Source organism: Scylla paramamosain, chromosome 21 (assembly GCF_035594125.1).
Source record: "Scylla paramamosain isolate STU-SP2022 chromosome 21, ASM3559412v1, whole genome shotgun sequence".
Lineage (NCBI taxonomy): Eukaryota > Metazoa > Arthropoda > Malacostraca > Decapoda > Portunidae > Scylla > Scylla paramamosain.
Genome location: NC_087171.1, coordinates 7,039,883 through 7,065,766, shown reverse-complemented (window position 1 = coordinate 7,065,766; position 25,884 = coordinate 7,039,883). Strand labels below are relative to the sequence as shown.

Below are 25,884 nucleotides of genomic sequence, written 5' to 3'. Positions count from 1 at the left end.
TAATATAACGTGAGTGTGGAAACAGCTTCCGTGCTGCTCTCGCGTCAAAGCCGAGCGTCATGAGCTAGGTCATAAAAGCCTGGTTTGTTAGCAGAACACATTGTGTGGTGGAAGGAAGTAGTTACCAGGCTTGCATGTGTTGTTGCGTTTGGTGTTATTAAGGTGTTGTGGCCATTCATGTATGAGAGTTTGTCTTGGTTGTCACGAGTAGGTTACCCAGAGACACACTGAATGACACCGTTGTCATCATCATAACCCGTGTGTGTGTGTGTGTGTGTGTGTGTGTTGCACCATCGTGCTCCATGAAGCCCTTTACTTGATTCGGTGTGTAGTTGAGAGTAATGTTGTTATTGTCCCCGGTTCAGAGTTGTTGTTGTATGCGTAATCAGAGAGCGAGTCTTTATTTTAATTAGTGGTATTGTGATTTGTTGTGGCAAACCTATAACGGGAGAACGAGTATTTACTTCAGTGTTTATATCGGATCAGATGGTTTGCCATTGTTCGCATTATATATATATATATATATATATATATATATATATATATATATATATATATATATATATATATATATATATATATATATATATATATATATATATATACACACACACACACACTTTCACAATATAATACACCTGCACAGACACACGTCTTTGCCACATTTTCACCATAACTACGCGGAACAGTCAAGGTAAGGGCGGCTGATTGCCCAATTAACTTCAGCCACAGGAAACTTTCGCCGTCATTTTCTTAATTTTATTTTGCCAGACCGGACACTGGCGGGCCGGGCGCGCAGCACGCAGCAGGAGTGAGGCCTCTTGGTGCCCCGCCGCTCACTGCCGCCAGGATCTAAGGGAGCAGAGAGTGGCAGGTGGGTGGTGCGGGGAAGGCTCCATTGTAAGAGTTGCCAGTAATGTAGTGTTGATGTTTTTTGTTTTTTTTTTGTGATTTTGTATTCAATGTTGTAATTGTCCGTGGCTCCCTAGCTTGAGGTGACCTTACCCACCTTCAGTTCGCCTTTAATATGTTGTTCCATTGCGTGTGTGTGTGTGTGTGTGAAGACGAATCTCCTCAAACTTGCAAATATGATAGTATCATGGCACCCTGCGACGACCGTAGCATTGGTTCTGCCATCAAGGAAAGTTAGCAGCTGGTCTTACCAGGAGAAGTTGATAAATTGCATTCCCTGAAAAAAACGTACGGTGCGTGGTGATGTGACGGAAGTGTATGAACAGGTTTGAAGGTTGAATTAAGGAAGTGAATAATACGTCCTCTTAATTAGGGAATGAGTCAATACGCGTACCAGTAGTTATAAGTTAGTATTTAATTTTAAGAGGGAAAAATGGTTCACAGATTTAATCAGTGGCTCAAACTTAGTCAGAACGTGATAAGTGCACAGGCGGCAGATAGTTTGAAGAGAAGGCTGGATAAATTTGTGGATGATAATGGCAGATGGTAAGTTTTAAGTGGCCAGGAGCTGCCTTGTGAAGGTCAGTTGGCTTTTTACAGTTTCATTTTTTTTGCGTTGATGTGTTCTCGTCCTTACACTCACATAACACTAATTGGAGTTACAGTAATAGTCGTCAACCTCATTCAGTCATCCCTCATTTCTACATCCACACTCACTCTTCCTACTTCCATATTTGTGTATGGACAATATTCTGAAACACTTCTGCTCTGCACCTCACCTACTTTCAAAAGGCTTTAGTAGAAAGTAATAAGGGTTTTCAAGGAAGGTTTTTGTGACAGATTAACAAGATTTACATTATTAACAGGAAAAACGCTCTTGAGAACACTTGTAATTATGTCTGTGGCCTTTGAAAAAAGTCGTGATGAGAGAGCAAAGCATTTAAAATACAGGGCCATATCTCACTCACTTCGTCATTATCTCTGCTTCTTACTCCACGCTTGCACTCTCCCTCGCTCAGCCGTGTTGCTGCATTACTCTTCTGAAATCGCTTCGGCAAAGCACTTCTCAAATTCTGGATAATCCCGTTTTAACTATATTCTTTAGGGACTGGCACTTTCAATTGGCCTTTTTGTATATACCTATTTTGCTGTCTAGGTCAGTGCCCCTGTTGCATGAAAAATAAAAGGAAAATAACCACTGTTACACACAGACATCGTTCCTTCATCATGTAGCTCATCTAAAAGGCAGACTCTAAAATTCTCGCTGCTATCCCGTCCATATTCACAATGCATTGTAACAAGTGTCTCCATCCCTTTCGCCCCATATAATGTTGATACGCTGTAGGATCCGACCTGCAATGTCCAGCATTAGTACTTTTCCCTTGCTGCATGGAACAATCTGCGTGACCCTCTTGTTGTTTGGAGGGGAGATTGGCGCCAATACGTGCACCAGTAATGAAGTTAGGGCGAAGATGAAAGAGGTGGAGGCGGAAGTGTGGACGCTCGGTGTAGGCGGTGATGGTTTGTGTGACAGGTGCGCAGCGTCGGGTGGCTGCCTCATCACAGGTGTGTCCGCGGAGGATCACCTGTGGTTGTTTACACCTGCTCGTAAATGTAAATATACCACCTCTCTCTCTCTCTCTCTCTCTCTCTCTCTCTCTCTCTCTCTCTCTCTCTCTCTCTCTCTCTGTGGGCATGTTAAGCTACGTACATACAGTTTAAACAATTCATTGCGAGATGCAGGGCAGGGACTGTATGGGAGTGAACAATGGAGTAAGACAGCAGCCTTCATGGCGACGCGCAGTGATAGCACAGCAGACAAGAAGGGCGTCATGTCAGCGGTGGGAAAGGGAGCGTGAGATAGCCGACCTTGAATGAAGAGGATGATGGACAAACATGATAAGACGAGTAGCCTCAGACTCAGGCCGTCTTATCGACTAACAAGTATAAATTTTGATGCTCGAAATTCAATCAACGTCATGAGTGATTCCTCCCCTCCTCTCTGTTTTTGTCTGTCTGTCTGGCTGTCTGGCTGGCTGTCTGTCTGGCTGTCTGGCTGTCTGGCTGTCTGGCCGGTTGTCTCTCTGTGTCTGTTTTTCTCTGTTTCTGTTTCTCTCTGTTTCTGTTTCTCTCTGTTTCTGTTTCTCTCTGTTTCTGTTTCTCTCTCTCTCTCTCTCTCTCTCTCTCTCTCTCTCTCTCTCTCTCTCTCTCTCTCTCTCTCTCGCTGCGAAAGGAATAGAGACGCCTCTGTTTTAGTCTAAAAGGGAGCGCAACACGAGAAAGTGATGTAGTGATTAAATTAGCATGGGTAGGGAGGAGGTTAAGGTGATGTTTAGCTTGGGTGTTGGTGCTGTCGAGACTCCCACTCATCCCCTCTCCATCCCTAGGGCACCCAGCCAGCCTGAGCCTTTGTCACACATCGCTGGGAGGGTTATAAATGATCTGTGTGTGACCCATTAACCGTGGTCTCCATTGTACGGGCTTGTGTCAAGAGAAGCACAGTGGGTAGCGGCGGGTTCACGCTGGTATGCCACTAAAACATGCTATTCATCGGTGTACACAGATGGAAATTGATTAACGGAAAGGTAAAAGAAAAAAAAATGTCAGGGAAGTAATGTTTTTTTTTATTCCAGAGGAACGTTTTGTCGCGTATTACCACAAGTGACAAAAGTGTGCTCGACAAGGACGGATGGGAAAGATTTTTCGTTTTAAATACTTGTATGACAAGATAGTTTGGGGTATTTGTAATAATAAGATGACCTCATTGGTTTACTTGCTGTTCTTGTATTTGCTTTTAGTTCCATGCCGATGCTTTGGAAGTATTTAGCAAATTATTGTTCCTTACGCAGTTGTTTTGTGGGGTCCGAGAATGATCTAAGGCTGGTGCCTAGTGTTACCAGGGCCGTCTCCTCGTGAAACTCCTGCTGTTAGGGATATAAGCCAGTCTCCTTACAGCGTAGATACTGCTTTCTTCGCAGGAGTATCCCACAACAGACTGGCTCAATGACTCAACACCACCTATCCCTCGTGCCTGCCTGGACTCATCAGTGCCATTTCTCACACTGCTTGTCCCGGACCCGCTGGCTCTCTGCTGACTTTTAGAATGCCTGCTGTTGCTGTCACTGGGCACTAGCTTGAAATTCGACATCCCTCGTTTCGTCTAGTCTTTGTATCAACATTTACTTCCTAGGACGAGTTAGAACACTACGTTGGGTTACTGGGCGTGGTAGGCTCTACAATGACCCACATACGTGTATGAGGACATGTCTGGCGTGACACTGCTGTGACGGATGCATGCATTGTGAAAGGCTTACATCTAGTTTATTAAAGAGGAATATTGGTTTCATGTATTTGGCCTACACTCCATCTCGAGCTGCTAAGGATATGGCGAGGACCTCAGCCCTGGGTTTCAGTGGATGTCCTAGACTAAATTACATCTTCTGATCCCGGAGCTTCGAACTTCCGCAAACACAAAGCTGGAAATGCGGGAATATGGGTAGAAACGGACCAGTAGCAGGCGAACAACTCGTCATTCTTCTTCTCTCACTAAAGTGTTGATTTGTGAGTTATCTGACCTTGTTGAGAACTTACATTACGAAGTATGATTCGATAACTTTCTACATATTATTTACGAATGTGAAAATAATACGACTGTTGCACGAAATGTCTCATGTTACCGCGTAATTCTGGTGAAATCTAGATTCATTACGTACATACATTAGTTTTGATATCAGTCTTGCAGAAAACATCCATTTGTCCTTTGATAAACACGAATATACAGAGTAGTTGGGTGCTTTCTCTCTTGACGTGGTTTGGATGTTGAGGGAAGAAATTAGTACTTAAGGGAGAGGAATGTGTGAGGTCTGACCTGCAGGTGGTACTTGTAGTTGTTGGTGACGAAAGTCCTCAGCAGGCGGTCGCGGTGGTCAGCCTCAAATCCGTGCTGGATCTCCGCGTCGCTGAACACCTCGAGCACGTCTGTAGCTGTCACCCCCATCAGCAGATCCACGGGCGTGCGACCCTCCTGGCCTGAAAAGACAGGGCAAGATGCGCTGCCTGTGAACACGTAATAATACGAACACAAAATAACGAACAAAAACAGCTCTTGGCCATTGCGAGGCTGTTTGTCAGGAGCTAGACTATGTAACCTGAAGTAAGATATGTCCAGTAGTAAATGAAAGGTAAACGATAACAAAAGGACACAACCATTGTACTTTGTGTTAACACCCGAGCGATCACCAGCAAGGAAAGCCTCAAAGCAACACAATATGGACCGTATTCTGAGAAGCTTCTACTCTGCACCCCGACTACTTTCAAAAGGCTTTTGTTGAAGTCGCACGTTTTTCTCAAGTAGTTGTTATGAAGATCCCGGCTAATTATTTCTGTGGCATTTGAAATCATTCATAGTGAGAGAGCAAAGCGTTTCTGAATACGGATCTATATCAGGAAGTGGTTGAGGTGCCGTGCGGCGCCTCCCACCATTCACTTACCCATCTTGGCGTGTTGTTGTTTCCAGTCATGTCTGATGGTCACCCCGTCGATGCTCGGCCCGATGGATGAGAGGAACTGCGGTGTCTCCAGCTCCACCTGAGGAGAAGGACACGCACATTAATTATTCACTCTGAAAATATTAGACTGAGTTCCAAATGAAAATGGTAATGATGGTAGTGGAGGTGATGATAATGACCGTCACAATCATCACCATCATAATTATCACCACTACCCTCCTGATCGTGTTAAAAATCGAGGAGTAATCCAGTATACACATTAAATAGGATCAGACTGTAAAACCTCCACTTAAGACGTCCAGGGCTGTGAGGGATGGCTGGTGAACAAAGCAAGCACAGTTGGGACACTGCGAGAAACTGTCAGAGGCGTACTGGATGGTGCGTGAGTACTGTGATGGCAGAGAAAAAATAAGTAAGGAAGTGGTTGTGTGCATTAGTCTGATGACAATGAGGTCGTCAGAAAATCCCTCAAGTCCTTGGTTTAAGTAAGATACGTGTCACTCATTCTTCGTGACATTGGCTGCACCTTCCGGCAAGGGGAAAGACGCGCTTTTTTCAGAAAGTACTACAGCGTATCCGTGCCGTGCAATCAAAGGGAGTGTCCTCATTCCCGTGCTTGAGAAAAGGAGCGAATTAAACAAATTAAATAGAAAAATCCATAAACATTGAGAACACCTCCACTTGCTGTGCCGGTGGAAACATTTCTAAATAGCTCCGTGAAATATTGTGGTAACAAAGTGATGTTTAATTCCACTTCTAAAATCGTCAGTGAAGATCAGGCAAAGTATCTGGTATTGTATCCGTCTTTGTGCGATAGAAAAATGTTGTGTAATACTATTTTTTCCGTGATATGTATTGTGCAGATGACACTGCTTATTGAATCCTTCTTATTCAGTTTGTAAAATAATTTTGTGCTACCAACAGGAGGTGATCGTTTATATTGAAAGTTGTGGTGGAAAATATATTATAGAAATTTAGTGGTCTTGTATTTAGTATTGATCTTTCAAAGCAAAGAACTACTTGATGAATTGAATTTTTATAGATATTTATTATCTAATGAAAACAGTAACATAAAATCAGTTGCATAATAGATGGAGAATGTTTTTGTAATTGGCAGTTCTCTTCTACTGCGAACACAACATTTTATTGAAACGGTATATTTTAATGAATAGTGGAACAAGGAAATAGCTAAGATGAGACGTAACAAAAAACTTTTAGTCACAATCTGTTAAAATTACAGTAACTCCAGACACAATACGCACAACCACCAGCAGGTATTACAGTACAGAGGCTTCCAACTTGGGATTGCGCCCCCACAGTGTATATTTTTGTTGTCAAGGGGAGAGGTAAATACGGAAGGGCATCCGGGGACCGCTGAGCACATAAGTGGGCTGCGAATCCAACTATTGCCTAACCACTGGTCAAATACGAAATATATATATATATATATATATATATATATATATATATATATATATATATATATATATATATATATATATATATATATATATATATATATATATATATATATATATATATATATATATATATATATATATATATATATATATATATATGTATAATTGTTTGAGCTAAAGTTCCTACATTCGCATTAATGAAAGTAAATCCTAACAAAATGGGACAACAAACCACATTGGTTTCTGTTACTGTTTCGAAGACCGTGAACGAAAAAAAAAAAAAAAAAAATCACAAACTCACCACCAAAACTCCAATGAAATTACACGGGAATGCCAACGTGACAGTTGGGAGCGTTGCCGAGTATGAGGCCGTAACTGGAATATATACACCAGCTTTTGAAGATATTGTACATTATATTGTGACTCATGCATTTAATATGCAATTCATATTATTTAATATGCAGTAATAAGCCTGACAACATTAATTTATGAACCGCGAAACGGGTGTGTATATTTGTGTCGACAAATTTTTTCCCTCAGATATGGTACTCATGTTTTACCATTATTGCTTGCCTGCATACATTTTATGGACTTTGATCACCTTTTAAAGTGTGCATATGTGTCACGTAATCAAATTTATTTTGGTGTATACAAACGGTGGCTGCCCGGAACCTGAGGCATCCAGAGCACGAGTGACGGGACCCGTGCAGCTGTGTTGCTCGTACTGTTGAGCGATCAGCAGAACGACTGGCACCTTGAGGGTGCAACAGCTCGGCCACTGCGTCCATGTCACAGACCTTTGTTACTCACCTCTGCCTCACTCAGAAGCGTATGTAGGAATCATACGAAGAAAACTCGTGGATTTTAAATAAACGGCAAATTTCAAAGATAACAGATAATTTGCTCGCCATGTACAGTATATCAAGAGTACTGTACTTTAAGAAGAAGGAAAGAAGCACAAAAAAAAAAAAAAAATGTTTTGAAAGGAGCAGTGGATGACCAAATCTGAAAACAGGATAGTGTTTTGCAGACCTGCTTAACAATATTTTGAAATAGAATGTGTAATCAAACAGCTGTACTTTCATGCACCGCACCAATTTTGTAGTCCTTGTATATTTTCTTGTATTTGATGTTGCATGATGGTATTCTGGAGCAGGTTCACACTACTCGTCGCTTACTTCTGAAGCAGAGGCTGTTTACATCTGGACAGGTTGAATAGAGTGCGAGTGGATATAACTTTAAAATACCATCCTCCAGCAGCTTGTGTCATATCATCTTCACACTCTGACATCTGTGCCACCGAGCTGAGTGGTGGAGATAGTTATGTGTTCATGGGCAACTTCAAACGGAATGGATAAAGTATTACTGTTACCGTGGGACACAGATGATACTAGTTACCGTTTTGTTTATACATGGCTTCCTTTGACGAGAAAGAAAGATAAATATGTAAATGGGTTACCTATAGGCGCCTTGCTGAATGTGCCAGATTCATTAGCACCCATAACGATAGCAATGTGTGTGAGTGTGTGTGTCATTGAAGAGCCACGTACCTGAAGGATCTGCTCGAAGGGTTTGTCGCGGAGGCAGTGGAGCAGCGCCTCGTAGTGGCGGTACAGGTCATCGGGCACGCTGCACCCCAGCTGACGGGCAGCCTGCACGGCGTAATAAACTGGTTCCTGCACGGACGCCCAGGGACTCAGGGCCGAGCCAGACATAAGGATGGCACGCTTGAAGAGTCCCGCCCCTGCGAATACACCCGTCAGGCGACACAGTGAGACCACCTTCAAATCCGCTCATGTGATTCATGTGAAGCAAAGCAAGAGACGAGTAGCTGAGAAGCAACCTACGTGCCAGCCTGCACACACACACACACACACACACACACACACACACACACACACACACACACACACACACACACACACACACATGAAAAGCAAATAAAGTCCCAAATTCACGTTCATCCCTCACCATTAGCGACGTGAGCATGTCGCAGGAGTGGCCACCGGTGCATACCCAACCCAAGCCTCTCCCTTTCTTTTCTCTCACGTTTCCCTACCTCCTCCTCCTCCTCCTCCTCCTCCTCTTCTCTCTTCTGTATCTCATCCTTCTCGTTTTCGTTTTCGTTCTCTTCCTATCTACTTCTCTCTCTCTCTTTTCTTCTATTTCGAACCACAGTCCCGCCTTCTCCCACTCTCGCCACACTCACTCTGCTTCATTTTTCCTCTTTCCTTTCCAGATTCACTTCCCTGTTTCCTTCCTTTTCCACTCCCTCCTCTTCCCTCCCCTTCCCTCCTGCCTCGCCTCAGTCTGCCTCTCTTGTAATGGTAATTCGTGAACTGCCCATTTCTTTTCTTTCATGGTCTTTATTGTTGTTACTTCCTGAAAAAAAAATTCTTGATTTAAGTGAAGTAGAATTCTCATGTCTTATGTTTCATCCCCTGGCATAAATTGTGGATAATACTTTTCTACATATTTCCTTCTGTACTTGAAAATCTCATGCTCGCTGTTCGCTCTCTCCTCTTTTCTCTCTTAGTTACCCTTTCCTTCGTCTCCTGCCACCACCATGCCTTCCTTCCCTTGTGTTCCCGCCACTTGTGTGTTGCTCCCCTTTCCAAGGCAAGACTGACCAGCCCGCCCCGCCTTCTTGCTTCCCGCTAGGTAGAGGAGAGAAATAAAAGTCGGGAATGACACAAGTCTGGAGGTTTACGGCGGGAGTAGCGACTCTGGGGGACACTGGCTGTGCGGGGGAAGCCTGACTCACCTGCCGCGGCAGGGGAGATCACCAGGAAGTTGAGACACGCCGCTCCAGTGCCGTGCCCCATCACCGTCACGTGGCCCGGGTCGCCGCCAAACCGCACGATGTTTTCCTGGACCCAGTGGAGAGCGGCCAGCTGGTCCATGAGCCCGTAGTTGGCCACTGTAGCGCGCCCGACAGGATCCACGTTCGGGTTGAAGAATCCTGGAAAAGAACAGTGAAGGATGGTGAAGGACGATTTTGGTTGTGCTGGTGCTAGAGATGGTTGTAATGTTTGTTGTACGGTCACCCCCCCCTGATCTAAAAAAAAAAAAAAAATGGTGAACGTCTCTTAGCAGCCGAATGCCCTTTCAACACTCACTTGTTCTTCAAACGGGATTTATTTAGCAGCGGAATGAAATCTTTCGAAGGGGAGGAAGGGCGGCGGGGGGAGGAATTAAAGAAGAGAGGGTAAAGGGACCAAGGGAGGCCGAGGGTGTGTGTGTGTGCTTGATGAATTGTAGGCAATATTCAACCAAACTGGTTGGGTCTTGAATGTTGGTATGAAAGAGAATAATGCACATTATGACAGTTATTATTATTCTTGGATTTGTCATATCAGTAACTGTTATGATACTGATATGAGTAACAATAAGACCCAAAATGGACAAACTGAACATAATTTCACACTCTTGCTGACGCCTCTCTCTCTCTCTCTCTCTCTCTCTCTCTCTCTCTCTCTCTCTCTCTCTCTCTCATATATATATATATATATATATATATATATATATATATATATATATATATATATATATATATATATATATATATATATATATATATATATAGTGTGTGTGTGTGTGTGTGTGTGTGTGTGTGTGTGTGTGTGTGTGTGTGTGTGAAAACGCAGGTCTTAACATGCATTATTTGACCCGGAAACACTGAGTCACTAATTTGACCTCTCCTTTCCTGCCCTTGTCAGTCCCCAAGGCTCGACCCCTTCCCGACACACCTGCGCACCACAAATATGCCGCACTAATCCATGCTAATACGCTCTCTCTCTCTCTCTCTCTCTCTCTCTCTCTCTCTCTCTCTCTCTCTCTCTCTCTCTCTCTCTCTTGCTCTCTCAGTAGAGATGAGTGAAGATATCACAGACTGCTACTGTATTTATAATTATTATTTATATTATCAATAACAGCTGTTCTACACACACACACACACACACACACACACACACACACACACACACACACACACTGTCGCTAAGATGGTAAATTTGTAAGGGTTGGTTTGCTGGGCGGTGACTTAAAAATAATATCTAAGGGACATATTGAAAAAATTTAAACACACACACACACACACACACACACCTTTGGCCTCTCCTGGTCTCCCTACCCTCTCCTCTTTAATTCCTCCTCCTGCCGCCCTTCCTCACCATCGGAAGCTTTCATCCTGCTGCTAAGTAAATCCTCTGTGAAGAACTAGTGAGCGCTTAGAAGGTGTAATAGTGTGTTGTGTTGGTGGTGGAGCAGCACGTGTGCCAGTCACTACGCAACACAGGGGAGGGTTCCCACAGGCGGCTCCAGACCAAGGAATGCTAAGCTGCATCTGTACTACTCTCTATTATTATTATTATTTTCACTCCATGACTGATACTCCCACCACAGTCCACAATACTTAATTTCATCTTATTATCGTTGTGAATGTGAATATTCACTTAAAAAATTGACAGTAGTAATTCTTATTGAATCTTTGGTGCAATCTGAATACAGGTAGGGAAATACTGTGTTCAAATCTAACTGGGTGTCCCCATGGCCCAGTGGACAGAATGACGGTCTTAGGAACCATTTGAATGTTGGACGCCAGAGTTCGAATCCCACAAGGAACTTAAAAAAATGATAATAAATGACCCGATATTTTGTATTATTATGATAATCAGTATTTCTTCTTTAATATATATTAATATTAACATATCATGCGGAAATAGACCAATTTTACAAAAAAAAAAAAAAAAAAAATGTCGGATCCTCGTGACTCATTGGACAGAGTAATGAACTTTAAGATGGCGTGAATAACATCAGAGGAAAAAGAAGGAGAAGCATCAGAGGAAGAAGAAGAATAAACATCAGAGGAAGAAGATGCATCAGAGTAAGAAGAACCAGCATCAGAGGAAGAAGAAGCAGCAGCTGGCACAGGAAGAAGAGGAAGAAGAAGTATCAGAGGAAGAAGATGAAGGAGAAGTATCAGAGGAAGAAGCAACATCAGGGAAAGAAGAAAAGGCACCAGCAGAAGCAGCAGCAGCATCAGACGAAGAAGCAGCATCAGAGGAAGAGTAAGCAGCATCGTACGAAGAAGAAAAAGCAGCAGAAAGAGAGAGAAGAACCAGCAACATTAGAAGAGGAAGCAGCATCAGAGGAAGAAGAGATTATAGCATAAAAGGATGAAGATGAAGCAGCAGCAGCATCAGTGTAGGAAGCAATGTAAGAAGAAGAAGAAGAATCATCATGCGAGGAAGAAGAAGCATGAGTGGAAGAAGAAGCAACAGTATTAGAGGAGGAAGAAGAAGCAGCATCGTCAGAGGAATAAGAAGAGGCAGCATCAGAGGAACACACACACCCTCCGCCTTCCCTGGTCCCACTACTCTCTCTCCTCTTTTTTTTTTTTTTTCTGTAAGAGGGGAATTGGCCAAGTACAACACAATTTATATAAAAAGGCTTCATTGAGGTGCCAATCTCCAAAGAAGAGAGTCAAAAGGATTACCCAAACTGTTAAAAGAAATAGAATCTTGAGTGAAGGATGTGCGTCTATTAAGTGCACGTAGAGTTGTGTGAACAAAGAAAGTTGTTCTTAGAGGCAGGCTGTGACTGCTACACTGTGTTGTGAGACACAAAAGGAAACGTTCAAGAAGATCACAGCATAGATCGTAAGTAAGTTCACAGCACCCCATGGTCCATTGTTTGTGAGACCCTCCCTCCCCATGGGAAGCTTCCTTCCTGCTGATAAGCAAGTCCCGTGTGAAGAAGTGAATGTTTTAAGGACATTCGGCTATCAAGAGACGGTCACGAACTTTTCTTAGATGACAGTACTAGTGAAGGGAGTGATGATGGTGATGATAGTGGTGGTTGTAGTAATGTTCAGTTGTGCTGGAAGGCAGTGCCACACTGTCCAAGTGTTCTTGGGAATCAAAAGAAACACTGCGTAGACCGGCTTCAATATGTTAAGGTAAATTCTTAACAGACGCGTACTCGTAGAGCGCAGAACCTGTCACCGGCCAGGCTAGAGGCGAGCTGTGAGTAAGGGCACGCGGAGAAGACGCCACACACAGAGATCCCGGCAAAACAGAAGGAGGACGAGAAGCGTCTTAAATGAATAAAACAAATAAATGATAAGTAAGAATAATAATAACCATAATAGTAATGAAAAGAAAATGAACTTATATATACATGCTATGATATGGCAATGTTTACTGTAGTGGTGATGGAAGTGATGGTGGCGTGATAGTGGTGGTGGTAGTAATGGTCAGAGTGGTGGTAGTGGTGGTTTTTTGCTTTGCTTTGCTTGTAGAAAGATTGAGAATATTGAAGAGTTTGGACAAAATAAGTAAAAGAAAGGAAATTGAAGGAAAGTAGTAGATTAAAGATTGTGGGCAGACCACGTTGCTATTTTTAAATGAAGTTTTGTAGTGTAAGTGTGTGTGGTAGTGGTGTAGAATCCTTTCATGAGGCGGAAGTTATTGCCAGGCACCGCCAGATTTTCCTTGAGTAGTGAAGGTATCGCCAACAGACTGTGACAGGAATCGGTGAAATGCTGCGTTTTGTATTTCATTCAGTCATGTGTGACACCTACTTCATGAGGGATATCGATACGTCTAGAGAGAACATATCAAGGGAAAGGAGACGGAAGTGGATGGCCAATACTCGTATATCTTGGGGCTGGATTCATCAAGGCATTTACGACCCCTTTAGCTGACAAATCTTGTCGTAGCCCGCCTCGCTGCGAACATGTTAGTAGTGCAGCATTCACCAAGCACTAAAAGTATTCTAAACTCTACCGGTGTTTTGAGTATATTTGTATAACAGTAACGAGGCTTCGAGTAATGGGGACAAACAACATCTCGAGAAAACTCAACCCTGCGGCTTCATGTATTGCTGAATACTGAACATTACTATTACTTTTTATCATTTCACTTGTCACATGAGAAGGGAAACATACAATATGAATGAAAATGGAGATTCATGTAAAAGACGAATTCAGCGGCACAGCTCACAAATCACCGTGAATGTCGTAACTAGACTGTGTGTTCCGTGGCTTCATACAAAAGTGATCAATGGATACGCTTGATAGCGTGTACAAGTGGCTGAAATGAGTAGCTAACGCGCATAGATAGCTGTGAGGGTGACGGATTGAGCGGCACAGCACACAGCAGGCAGCAGGCGGTGGTGTGCCTCTCGAGGAAGATATTGTCTTTGCGGCTGTGTGCTTAGATTTTTTAGTTGCAATAAAAGATGTACGCACCAAGCTGATCATCACTGGGACACCACTGCATATCAGTGTAGAACACTCGGAAGAACATCTCTCTTTCAATTGCACAAGATCAACATCGCCTAAGACCTGATTTTCCAAAAGAATCCGTCCTTATCTCTCTCTTATTGGGACTTAAAATACTTGGAAAAGTTTAGAAAGTTTTCGAAAGCAACCAGTTTCAAAAGAAATGCATTTTAGCCACCAGCTGGGTATAAACAAACATTTTCTTGGCCATTCTGGAAACTGTGACGTACTTGAAGGTAGTTTGTTAGTAAATCTCAGGGTGGTGATGCTGGTATTGATGGTGATGGTGGTGGTGGTGGTGGGGTGCAAAATATGATTAAAGAGCGAACAATGTTAACAATAAGTGAAGGTGCAGGTGAAAGTGATTCCCAGCACTATAAATAACAGTCACTTATGTTATTGTTCTTGTTGTTAACACTGCCAGTTGCCTACATTCGTCTTCTCTCTCCCTCACGCACCACGCCCAGCCCAACACACTCGGCCTCGCAGAATCACTCTTTCACGAACACACATTTCATCAGGAAACCATATACCCTTGAAAATTCTTGGCCAGAATCAACCTTCAGACTTCTGCAGAATTTTCGTAGCAGACTCCCTCTTACCTCCCCAATTTACACCGCCCGTGAATTTTACGACTGCGGCAGCTTTGGAGACTCGCCCAGGTAGTTCTTTTATTGCCTCAGCAACAACAAGAGGAAAAAAGGGAGAGGCCGCTGCGTCCTGGCAAACACTAGTGGACTTGGCAGCCTCCTGGTGCCGTGGGGAAAGTGGAAGTCAAGACCGAGGGAATGTTACCAGCAAATGGACTGACCGCAAACAATTAAGCCAATAGAGGGAGCCATAACGTTATTTGCATACACAATACACAGTATCCAAACGAGGCGAGATGAAGGGAAAGAATACACACGAGCCTGTATATAGCAATGCTAGAAGGAACTAAATGCACGTTGTATTTTCCATGCAAAAAAGGAAAAAGAATGAAAAAGATGTACCCGTAGCGAATGTACGAGTAAACATGCCGAGTTGCAATATATCGAAGAGTCGTTCTGGGTTCGTGTCGCTGCCGTGTATTGAACTCTCAATATTGTAGGAAGAACTGTGGTGCTGAATGCTTTCTGGTGCTGCGACTATGAAGAATAACATCAAGGGAGGTGATGGAGTGGGTGAGATGGAAAGACAGGCTGGAAGGGGCACTGAGACCCGTAAATCGACTCACTCAAATTCGAGGAAAAAGTTGTGAAGACGTGACAGATGTTGCATTTTGAGACGAATTACAAAAGAAAACGTGCAACAATTATGTGGCGTAATTTCCGAGAAGAGATCTATCTCACATTTTGTGCTGATATGATGATGATGATGTTAACAACGAAGACTTCAAGGTACACACTGTTGTATCACACGCTGAAGGGCGGCAATCCCCGTGTGCCACATTGTGAAATGTAACGGAAGTGAAGGGCGCGATACTCGGTGGTATGAGACTTGCCACTGTTAATCTTTGTCGAGGAGAGTCGCAAACAAGAGGTGTGACTGGGGTCGTAACACGAGAGCTGTTTTACATGTGTTTTTCGAGGCAAGAAAAGTCAGGGGGAGGACAAAGACGTGGAAGGGAAGGGAAGCACAATGAATGTTTTTTTTTTTTTATATATATCAAGAAACAAAGAAAACATAAATATGCTTATGTAACTTTTTATCTCTTTATCATTGTACACACACACACACACACACACACACACACACACACACACGCAAAAAAAAAAAAAAAAAAAAAAAAAAAAAAAAAAAAAAAAATATATATATATATATATATATATATATATATATATATATATATATATATATATATATATATATATATGTATGTATGTATGTATGTATATAAATATATCTTTGCGTGTGTGTGTGTGTGTGTGTGTGTGTGTGTGTACAATGATTATATATAATAATAATATAAAAAGAGTTACACACACACACACACACACACACACACACACACACACACACACACACACACACACACACACACACACACACATATGTATATATATATATATATATATATATATATATATATATATATATATATATATATATATATATATATATATATATATATATATATATATATATATATATATATATATATATATATATTCTTATGATCGCAGAAAATTAATAGTTGGTTTTATTACCTTTTTTATTTATTTTGATTAGCTTTATTTTATATATCTTGGTGAAAGGGAGGCAGCATCGGAAGTGAGGTTAACAGCTCCCTCCATTGTCCCCGCCACCTCCCCGTGCCGCGGTGGTAAAGGAACGCCCCGCTGGGGGACCCGCGCCTTTACGGAGATGGTATGAGCGCGAGCAAAACAAGAGAAGGCTTGAAATGCAAAGTGGAATAAGACTGGGCTGGAACACCCTGTTTGGGAATAGCTCAGCCACAAATATTTATGTTTATCTCAATACATGTTTTTATGTTCATCCAATGGTATTGGTGTTCACGCGTTAGGGAGACCGGAAATACGGTCAATCATATTTTACTTTAACATTAGTAAGGTATAATTCTTTCTTTCAAGTTTTGTCATTATTTAAGTACATCTGTTTCATCACTTACTATAAAGTAATGTAGTTTTGCATCGAAGCTTAAGCATTAAGTACATCCTTCATGCCATCATAGATAAACTGAATTATCTGTGAGACATCTGCTGACTTTATGTGTGCGTCTGTGTGCCCGGCAAACTTGTATATATAGCGACTGCATGTCTCGTACCTGCCACCTTCATGCCTAAGTGAATTTGAACGGAAAAGTCATATCACAAAACTCTTGCCACTTCAGAAAGCTCCGCCACTTGACATCCTTGCCGGAGTGAGAGTTCGAGTAGGATCTCACTTTACATCAGAAGTTGTCAACTAGTGGGAAGAACTCTTATCTGCCATTGTGCAGCGAGTTTTAATGGCGAAAGACCAGCAGCGACCGACCCTTGTATGGCGCCGCTCGTTACCGTGTCGCTGCAAACTTCCTGAGATACTCTTACCGGCATCTGGATTACCGTGAGATGAGCTGGACCAGTAAGTTCGCGAATAATGTCACATAATTACGCGCGCGCGCACACACACACACACACACACACACACACACACACACACACACACACACACACACACACACACACACACACACACATACACTATTCACCTAGCAGCAAGTATACTCGTAGGTATGGGAGATGAGCCGAGGGGTTGTGACTGTGTTGTCCTGATGTGTGGTGTGAGTGGTCTCAGTCGTACTCAAAGGTCATTCACCAGGTACTCTTAACTCTTTCCATAGGGGAAACGGCTGGCTGTGTCGAGAGTCCACCAGACGACTGTGGGTGAATAACACACACACACACACACACACACACACACACACACACACACACACACACACACACAGAGAAACAAACGGTTCGAGCCAAGCTATGTGGGGTGATGATAAGAACATTCATTATATTAAATCAGGCCACCACAGCGCCAACCGTGTCTTGGCGGGCGCCCAGTTCAGGAAGGCGTCTGCCCGTACTTCTGATCGGCAGTCGCTGAAGGAAGAGCTTCGTAGAGTGCAATGTTACGCTATACACTGCTATTTCGGTCATTAACAGTATTAATCCGCCACACCTTTCATGTTGACTGAATGGGTGACTAAGACTTTTTGAGGTTCATTTGGAAGTCAATAGGCTGCCCTCATAAAGATAATGAGGCAATTACAAAGGTACGGCCACCAAACGTCAGTGCGGAAATGGTTCGCTATTATATGGTGATTCCCTTAATGGCTGCGTACGTGCCTTATCAGTCCCGCTCAATGCCTGAATAGATTATGATGCTATAATTGCCTCCATAAAATCGCTAAAAAAGACTCACACAAATTGTCTTTTTTTTTTTTTTATATAAGAGGAAAAGGCCTATCATGTGTTTGTTCTTCAGTCATACTTTGCGTTTTTCATTTATGTGGTGTGTGTGTGTGTGTGTGTGTGTGTGTGTGTGTGTGTGTGTGTGTGTGTGTGTGTGTGTGTGTGGTTTTACTATAACTTTTTTGAGAGATCAGTTTAACATCTCCCTTTTTAGTGATGGATACCTGGCTTTGCCTTCTCAGTACTTAACGATGATGATGATGATGGTGGTGATGGTGAATGTAGCATTAGAAGTCAGATGGAAGGAGTGGAAGGGATGAAGCAAAGAAGTGACAGAAAAGAAACACAAGTCTAGATGAGGTATGGGCCTGTATTCTTCATCATTTCATTCTTTCAGAAGGACTATTTTCCAAAGGCTGCAGTGATGACTAGACAGGCTGTCATGGTTGTTTTTCCATTCCACACTATAGATCACCTGTAACTAGAATCATAAACACGTCCCTGAAAACCTTAGTAACATCTACATGAGCCTGTTACAAGAAATCGAGATAGGACGCCGAAATGTTTAACCCTTTGTCTGCATTTGATACATCTTTCCTCACTCATTAATCACTCTGAGACATATTTGCTTGTTCTATAGCCACATCCAGTTTTTAAACTGGGTAGAAACTACAAAATCTATTCTTTCTTGTCGATGCCCATAAAGATTTCATGCATTGCTTCTGGTGCTATTGATTATTTCGTATCGGAGTGAATTAATAAGGTGAGAGAAGAGTGATTATGGATTGGTGTTGGGGATATCTCGCTACGCTCTTGCAACAGGTATGTCCTACGTATGCGTGTGGCACCTGAGCAAAGTTGCGGCGATGCACTGAGTGGCGGCATCTGAGAGGAAATTGTTTTGCAGGAGTTTGCGTGACTTGGTGCCTCAGGAGTTACGTGGAATCTTCCTGAGGCGGTGGGGGTGAATGGTGTTACGGTCCCAAGTGAGGCGAGATGTGTTGCAGCAGTAACTCAGCGGTGGACAGTTGCTGTTGGGTAATGCAATCTGTTTCACCCCCAGAGTCAGGGTGAGTGCTTCAGCAAAGTATTATGGTAGAGCGATGCTTTGTTTCGCTTGCTTAGGAAAGTTTGTTTTCTGTCTTACTGTCTTGATTTTAAAGGATCATGATACTACTACTACTACTACTACTACTACTACTACTACTACTACTACTACTACTACTACTACTACTGCTGCTACTGCTGCTGCTGCTGCTGCTGCTGCTGCTGCTGTTACTACTACTACTACTACTACTACTACTACTACTACTACTACTACTACTACTACTACTACTACTACTACTACTACTGCTACTATTACTGTTGCTGTACTACTACGCTATTACTAATAATAATGCAGTTACCGCAGAGAGCAGAGTAACCCCCTTACACTCGAATCACCATGGTAGACAAAAGTGTGTAGGCAGTGTAGGCAGTGGAACAGTCCTTTCTTTCTGCCAGTGCGTGGTGATAAATGACAGGTGCTGACTCTCATTTGTTCCTTTTTCATTTTATTCTTATTAATGTATGTTTGTTATAATTCATCTTGACGTTGAAAGAATTGAGTGAGTAAGGTCCATGTACTAGAAGAACATAATATCATAACGTGCATCTCTTTCGAAATTAAGAAAGGAAACACACACACACACACACACACAATGAAAACTGGTGTTATGCTAATTAAAGACCCATGGATATATAATTTTGTTGACTTTGTAATTTATATGAAAAAAGTGTAATAAATATCCACTAATTTTATGGAGCAACTATGACACCATGACTTATTCGTTGTTTGGTGCTGTTGATGGGGCACGCAGTCAGTTATCGTCAGAATAACTATAAAACAGTAAATTCGAGCTTTCTGTCTTCATTCAGAAATAATCCCCTTAGAAAAAAAAATAATTCACAACCAAGAAAGATAAAGAGAAATGGGGAAGGAAAAACCGTCCGACATACTGAACCCTTTTGAGGTGGATAAAGCCGAACATTTATAAAGAAATTCGTGAAGGAATCCGTCAGTGTTGCTGAAGCGCAGAGGTTTGATGTTTCAATTGCGAACGTCATATTTGTTTTCATTAATTTTGCATTACGTGTAAAAGAAAACTGAAATGAAATAAAAAAGTGTATTTACTCCTTCCCAAAAAGCTGACTAGAAAATGCTCTGGTCTACTCACCATGAGACCAAGTTCATTTCAGTGTGTAAACTGTGAGAGTGGTTATGAGTGTATATACATAGGAGGCGTGTGTGAACCACCTGGGCAGCCACCTCTGACCCCAAAGACCTACACACACACACACACACACACACACACACACACACACACACGTAGGTATTTCAAAAATGTATTCATAGCTATGTCAGTCCATGACTGAGTGCATAGTGAAAAAGGACATGGAAGGGAACGATGAGCTTCTAAAGAAACAGCGTTGATGTGCAAAATGTTTTCTTTTGGGTGGTGGTGGAGAGCGTCTCACGTTTTGTATAATCACGAGGACTCTTCGCGTGCTACCTTATGTAGGCAGGACATTACACATGCTGTATTGCTGGAGATTATCAAAACACGTCCTTGCTTTACTATGGTCTTCTTAAAAAAAAAAAATTTCCCTCAAGTTTTTCAATATCTATTTTATCAAATATGTAGTGCTAAGTAACGTGTGTGTGTGTGTGTGTGTGTGTGTGTGTGTGTGTGTGTGTATGACCAGCATTACTTGTATACGGAACCTGGATCACGTTTGAGGGCTTATTTTCTAATGTTGACACAAGGTGTATTTTTCAAGATGAAACGCTTTCACTTATAATATCATCTTAATTTTACGATAACGAATAAAAGATCTTCTTTTCCGACTGAAATTTCGTAAAAAAAATTTGAGGTGATGCTCTGAGCAGTACCACATATTTTTTGCATTGTTTTTGTGATATTTACATATCTGGAATAAGATGCTGCTCTCACCTTCGTGGTTTTAGTGCCAACAAACCATACTTCTCACACTCAAGTTATGTGCACCAAACTTCCTTTCTTCAGGTTCAGGTGGCACGAGAATTATTTGATAATTACAAAAAATTTTTCGGACTCCAAACAGAGGAGTGATGCAGACAGCAGTGGTGGCCAAGCTAGAGTGAATCAGAACCTAACTTAACCTAACTTCCATATCACAGTTTTAAGTCCATGGAAAGAGTGAGTTTAACTCTTTTTTTGGTTACCTATGATTTGAAGGCCCAGTCATCTTTCCCGCTATACTGTCCGTAATGACAGATTCCAAAGTATGTAAACTCCAGTGCTGTTTTTCTACATGTTCTGGGCCTTGTAATTTAAAGATGCTGTACCACGAACACGGGATAACCTCAATTGCCATTAGGTAGAGTTCAGTGCGGCTAGTCAAATGCTCAGAAATGAAGTGGGGATGCGCCGTGGAAGACAGAGTTGTGTTGCTGTGAGGCGAACGGTGAGGGACACTGACCCTGCCGCCTTATATAAAGGAATACGCAGAAGAATAACCAGCCATACGTAGGGGAATATTGACTTAATATCTGCTTCAGGGGAGAGGAGGGAGTGGATGGTGTAGGACATAGAGCCACTCCTGTATAAAAGAAAGCAATTGTAAATAATCATATACGGCACGGAAATGTTGACTTTAATCTCGGCCTCAAGTGTGTGCAATATTTGGTACCTACATTTTTCTTTCCACACAAGCATACTTTAAAGGGGAGTAATGGAATGTAAGTTTTTTATATGATACTACTGTCGCTGGAAAATGCTGCCGTTGCACCAGGAAGTTAGTCCACGAGCTGTTTTTATTTTTTTTATTTGGTAGTCTGCATGTCACGGCCCCTGGTCTCTAGAGATCAAACATCGAACACAGCCATGGGGTGAAACTTTTAATCCCTCGCCCCACCCCAATCCGGGAGGTCGAAAAGTTACACAGGGTACTTCTGCGAGCGACAGCCTGAACCGTTTTATTGCACCTATAGAAAAACACACATGAGAAGAAACCTGCCAGTCACACACACACACACACACACACACACACACACACACACACACACACACACACACACACACACACACACACACACACATTTCTCTTTTGGAAATGTTTTCACGGAACTCCTTTAAGTTTTTTGGCCATATTTTTTCTCTTCTTATTCAACATGACAAAAGGACTACCTTTACAAAAATACACCAACCCACCCACCCACCCACACACACAGACACACACACACACACACACACACACACACACACACACACACACACACACACACACACACACACACACACACACACACACCAACTTCGTCCCTATTTTCTATTTATTTTTTCCTCCTTTCATCTCCTTTGTTTGTTGTTTCTGCTACCGTCACTGCCCTGCGACGTCTGGTATTGACGCTTCACATGGGTTGTCGCTGAGTAACATTGTAGTGGTGGTGGTAGTGGTATATGCTCCCTGAGCGGTATTTTGTCTTTCTACAGTCTTGTGACAACGGAACAAGACTTTTCCTCTGCCAAAGGCTTTACAATATGTGTGCTGATGAGTCCTCCATGTTTTATTTATTTATTTTTCTTTGTGAAAAGTGATATATTTTCTTTTTTTTATGTTTATGTATAATGTCAGTAACCTTTGCATTTCTTCAAGGATTGTCCTCGGTTGTGTCATTATATGTTTATTTGTTCGTCTGTTTGTTTGTTGGTTCGCTTTGCTTTATCTATCTATCTATCTATGTATGTATGTATGTATGTATATATATATATATATATATATATATATATATATATATATATATATATATATATATATATATATATATATATATATATATATATATATACCTATTTTTTATTTATCCATCCATCCATCCATCCATCTTCTCTATCTATCTATCTATCTATCTATCTATCTATCTATCTGTCTATTCATCTATCTATCTATCTGTTTATCTATCTATCTGTCTATCTGTCTATCCATCCATCCATCCATTCAACCACCTATCTGCCTGTTTACTTGTATCATCCATCCATGTACCTGTGTTACTTACCTTTATCCATACGACATTTGCCTACATATTAATTCCGCCACGTTTAGCTGCAGCTGGTCAGTGTGCGTCGGGGCGTTGTACCATGTATGCAGGAAGCCTTGAGGAAGCGGTTTGTTAGGGGGCAGAGGAGAGACACGCGGTAGCTGCTGGGTCTGCCTGCCTCACCTGCTCCACATCCTTTGCCATCTTAACTTTAAAGGCTTTATTTAGGTGTGCGTTGCTGTCCTGACAGGGGCGTCGCGTCTGCACTAAGTGATGTGGGATTAAAAAATAAAACCTAATTAACATCTGACACCAGCACAAACCTCTGCCGATCCTGAGGCGGGGTGTGTGGTCGCCGCCCCTTACGGTCTCTTAATACGCTGAGGGAGGGAACTTTCGTGTGTATACAGACCGCCGGCTGCTGCCTCATGTGTTTTTGTTGACGTGGACTTGTTGGGTAAGTGACGCTGTAACGAGAAACAAGGAACGAACGTGGAAGGTAGATGGTGGCCTTTGTCTTCCGTGTGATGGTGTGTCTACTACGAGCACTGGTTCGGATTATGTAAATAGAATGTACTGTGTGTGTGTGTGTGTGTGTGTGTGTGTGTGTGTGTGTGTGTGTGTGTGTGTGTGTGTGTGTCGGTATTCGTAAGGGAAGTTATTAGCGCCTCTCATTACTGATCCATCGGCTCGGCCACGCGAGTTCAAATTTTTTCCAGGGTCACTGACACCCAGGTAGCAGGTCGTTCATCCCTTCCGGGTTTTTTTTTCTGGTAAATGAGAAATAGTCAGTGAGCCTCATAGATGGGAACCTCCGTGTAGCGTATCCGAAGGAATACAAAGGAAGAATAAGGCCTTTGCGAGACTGTTTGTTATGGGCTGCACTGTGCAAAGTGTGAACATAATTAACTTAAAAAGAACGTAAGACTCTGATTGAAACTGCAACAAGCCAGTAGGCCTACACGTAGCATTTCCCATATGCCAGTGTACGCTTATAATTTTTATCATGTATTGATTTCTTCCTCGTTTGAAGCTCCCTAGTCACTCGACACTGAAAAGATGATACCTGAATCTATTCCAGTCATCTAACACTCTATAGATTACGTCATTAGTGCCGAGTCAATAGGGAGCCTTAGAAAACCAGATAAATCTATGGAAGATAAGTAGGGGAGAGAGTAAAAGGAAGCGCTCCTCTAATGGTCTGTGCCAGGAAAATAAGTGACGGGCGCACTGTACAGACTCACGGATAGGGCAGTAGGAATAGGCGACACCTCTTGTTTGTCTCTGTGATTTGTTTACATGCAGAGAAGCAACCCAACTTTTTTTTTTTTTTTCTCCGCATTGTCCTTCATCCAGTGTATATTTTTCAGTCATAAAAAAAAAAAAAAAAAAAAAATCGAACGCATATTTTGGAGGTCTGTAAACCATGAGTCAGCAGCAGCTCTCCTCGCTGTTCCTCAGGCTGTTGCGGTGACAGACAGGTGGGATGTCAACAGCCTCCACTCCAGGCAGTGTGGCGGCGCGAGGCGGGGGCGCACCAACACCACCAGCTACCAACGAATTTGCTGCAGACGAAGTGGATTAATAATGAACGTGAATCAAGAGAGCAAACATACATTTCCATTATTAATGACGCAGCTTTACTCTTTGATGCTTACACATGTGACATTTATATAGGAAGTGTTAGTTTGGCGAATTGAGTTGGTTGTAATCCTCCCTTCACCAGCTGTTTTCGCTAAGTGAATAGTAAACGAATTAATGTAATTAGTAAATGACATTTGGATGAATGGATATAATTGCAATATCAGGTCATGTGAAAAAAGCCATTATTTCAGGCGAGGGAGGCGTGCGTGTGGATGATTAACCGGACTCCACTTATTGACTTACTGCTGACTTTAAATTAATTATGACCGTTTGTACACTGTGACTGAACACATGAACTATTATTGTATCCCTGTTCTCGGTGACTAATTGCCAGACCATCTCGTGCAGCGAAGCAAATAATGGCTTAAAAAAAGAAAAAAAAACTAATCCCCCGTATTGTGTTTAATTCACGGTGTGCCGAATCAGCATTTTTCACCGCTGCACACTGGACAACCTCTCTTCGCGGTGATCTGGGGGATGGCTAGCATGTCTGCCAATATCAGCCTTTGCTGCCAGAGTTACAACCGTTGCTTGAGTGCCTTCTTCCCGGTACGGAAAAATTGATTCTTGGAAAAATATTACCCCCTGCTGCCTCGCTCCGCTCAATTGCCGGAGAAATGTGTAGAATGTATTCGTAATTCATACTGCTGATACTTTCCCTGAAGTGTGAAGTGCTTAGTGCTAGCCGTCACAAGACCTTGCCACTTGGATTCTTCCGTTGCTCTCTCTCTCTCTCTCTCTCTCTCTCTCTCTCTCTCTCTCTCTCTCTCTCTCATTTTATCTGCATGTCGCTGAAGGAAGGAGAGAGAGAGAGAGAGAGAGAGAGAGAGAGAGAGAGAGAGAGAGAGAGAGAGAGAGAGAGAGAGAGAGAGAGAGAGAGAGAGAGAAAAGGGCGCAGAATAGTGATTCGCTCTCACTGGTGTATCTCCTCCCTCTTATCTCCCTCGTTTTACTGCTGTGCTAACTTTTTCCCTTCACTGCTTTCCTTTATCTTGTTTATGTACCTGTCGATGCAGTCGTCTTCCTCCCCTCTCTCTCCTTCCTTCGGTCTGCTCGTCGATGTGTGGTAATGTTAGGGGAAAAACACGCTGTAAAGGTAAAGTCATGTGGGTGGTTTCATTTGTTATGTTCGCTCTCTCACATAAATATTGCCCGCTTGCTCAGTTGG

At 42.4% G+C, this 25,884-nt stretch overlaps 1 protein-coding gene and 1 long non-coding RNA gene across 2 annotated transcripts in view; one reads left to right on the top strand and one right to left on the bottom strand.

Annotated features, from left to right (window-relative positions):
• Window positions 1-25,884, bottom strand: part of LOC135110922 (neuroligin-3-like) — a 106,392-nt gene that overhangs the window by 24,774 nt on the left and 55,734 nt on the right. The window contains exons 2-5 of the mRNA XM_064023604.1: window positions 9,606-9,803; window positions 8,392-8,585; window positions 5,403-5,499; window positions 4,781-4,941 (exon numbers count right to left, since the gene is read on the bottom strand). Of these exons, the coding sequence (XP_063879674.1) occupies window positions 4,781-4,941; window positions 5,403-5,499; window positions 8,392-8,585; window positions 9,606-9,744 (591 nt within the window). The 5' untranslated portion in view covers window positions 9,745-9,803. The remainder of the gene's footprint in view (window positions 1-4,780; window positions 4,942-5,402; window positions 5,500-8,391; window positions 8,586-9,605; window positions 9,804-25,884) is intronic.
• LOC135110925 (uncharacterized) lies at window positions 677-25,296 on the top strand. Its single transcript, XR_010273496.1, has 3 exons — window positions 677-874; window positions 18,921-19,083; window positions 24,534-25,296. It is a non-coding gene; the product is annotated as an uncharacterized LOC135110925 (long non-coding RNA).